Source organism: Austrofundulus limnaeus, unplaced genomic scaffold (assembly GCF_001266775.1).
Source record: "Austrofundulus limnaeus strain Quisiro unplaced genomic scaffold, Austrofundulus_limnaeus-1.0 Scaffold660, whole genome shotgun sequence".
Lineage (NCBI taxonomy): Eukaryota > Metazoa > Chordata > Actinopteri > Cyprinodontiformes > Rivulidae > Austrofundulus > Austrofundulus limnaeus.
The window spans coordinates 123,767-125,504 of record NW_013953062.1 but is presented as its reverse complement, the minus strand read 5'-3'; the positions used below and the strand labels follow the sequence as shown (position 1 = coordinate 125,504).

The 1,738-nt window shown below is 31.8% G+C and overlaps 1 protein-coding gene across 1 annotated transcript in view; it reads right to left on the bottom strand.

The window, feature by feature from the left end:
• The window catches only part of ociad2 (OCIA domain containing 2), a 14,574-nt gene that overhangs the window by 2,826 nt on the left and 10,010 nt on the right, over positions 1–1,738 (bottom strand). Inside the window, exons 3-5 of the mRNA XM_014027541.1 lie at positions 1,170–1,223; positions 1,028–1,075; positions 814–952 (exon numbers count right to left, since the gene is read on the bottom strand). Coding sequence (XP_013882995.1) covers positions 814–952; positions 1,028–1,075; positions 1,170–1,223 — 241 coding nt within the window. The remainder of the gene's footprint in view (positions 1–813; positions 953–1,027; positions 1,076–1,169; positions 1,224–1,738) is intronic.

Sequence of the window (1,738 nt, the reverse complement as noted above, 5' to 3'; positions counted from 1 at the left end):
CATAGTACCTTGACTTTTTCTTATAGTACCTTGATTTTATTCTCATAGTACTTTGACTTTATTCTCATAATGCTTTGACTTTATTTGTCATAGTACTTTGACTTTATTCTCATAATGCTTTGACTTTATTCCTATAGTACCTTGACTTTATTCTCATAAGAATTTGACTTTATTCTTACAGTACTTTGACTTTATTCTTATAGTATTTTGACTTTATTCTTATAGCATTTTGACTTTATTCTCATAATGATTTGATTTTATTATTATAGCACTTTTACTTTATCCTAATATTTTTGACTATTCTCATAATGCTTTGACTTTATTCGCATAGTGCTTTGACTTTATTCTCATAATACTTTGACTTTATTCTCATAGTGCATCAACTTTATTCTCATAGTGCATTGACTTTATTCCCATAGTGCGACTTTATTCTCATAGGGCATCGACTTTATTCTCATAGTGCATTGACTTTATTCCCATAGTGCGACTTTATTCTCATAGGGCATCGACTTTATTCTCATAGTGCATTGACTTTATTCTCATAGTGCTTCAACTTTAGTCTTGTAATATTCTGACTTTATTTTCATAGTACTTTCACTTTATTTTCATAATAATCTGATTTTATTCTCATAATGCTTTGACTTTATTCTCAAAATAAAAAAATATATCTTAGTCTGGTCCTAATATTCCATTGTAAACTTTTAGTTGGTTATGGTATGTAAATAAAATAACCTCCATCAGAAAACCACTGAAGTATATATGTAATAATAATACGTGATGGTATAACTAGAAATGTGCMTGTGTTTTTCTCACCTGCGTCCTGGTTCATGGAGTCCATTCCTAGACCAGGGTCTGAATCCTGTCCCATCTTTTATCCCGAGCTCATGGAATTTGCTTCGGCATGTTCCAACATAGGAAGCTTTTCCCACTGCAAACCCAAGGAGCCCCGCAACTGAAACAGAGACAGTTTTAGGCAATGTAACAAAGCATATCTATAAATACCTGTTCAATGGTGCATGGTGCAAACCTGCTAGTTTTGGAAAGGGACCAAATCTTGGTGATGACTTCCAAATGCCTGAATGAGGATGACAGAAACATATGCTTCAATTAAACTTTATCAAAACAAGTTTGGTTCTTTTTAATACTACGTAAACAAAGATTGTTTTTACCTTTGTAGATAAGACCACCAGTGACTGCCATGCTGCCCAGAGAAAGAGGAAGTGCTGAAATAGAGAAATCAGAAAAATGAGTGGAAAAAAGTTGACTTCTCCAAAACAACCTCATGTAAACTGAAAACCTGACTTTAAATGATTTCACACTAATCAGTTTAAAATAAAAACATTGATTACTGCTGGCCTTTGAAACATAACTGGGATTAATAATGTTTGTTTCTATGTTTTTATACCACTAAAGTGACTGATATTAAAATTTTGTTCCCAAAAACCTCCTTTCCAAGCAGAAAAATCAAAAACAATAACACCAACAAATAAAAGGAATAAAATGTCTTTTTTTAAAATAAGCTTCTTATGTTAGGACCTACAACAATCTAGATTGTAAATTAGTATTTTTGTTCTTTGACTAAAATATTATGTGTTGAAATTGTTGAAAGTTTACAACGAATGAAAAAAAACATATTCAAAACATCAAAAGGAAAAAAATTGTATAGGTCCTCTGGACGGGTTCTTCTTTAATGAAACGTTTCGTCTCTCTTCCAAGAGACTTCTTCAGTCTGAGAGTT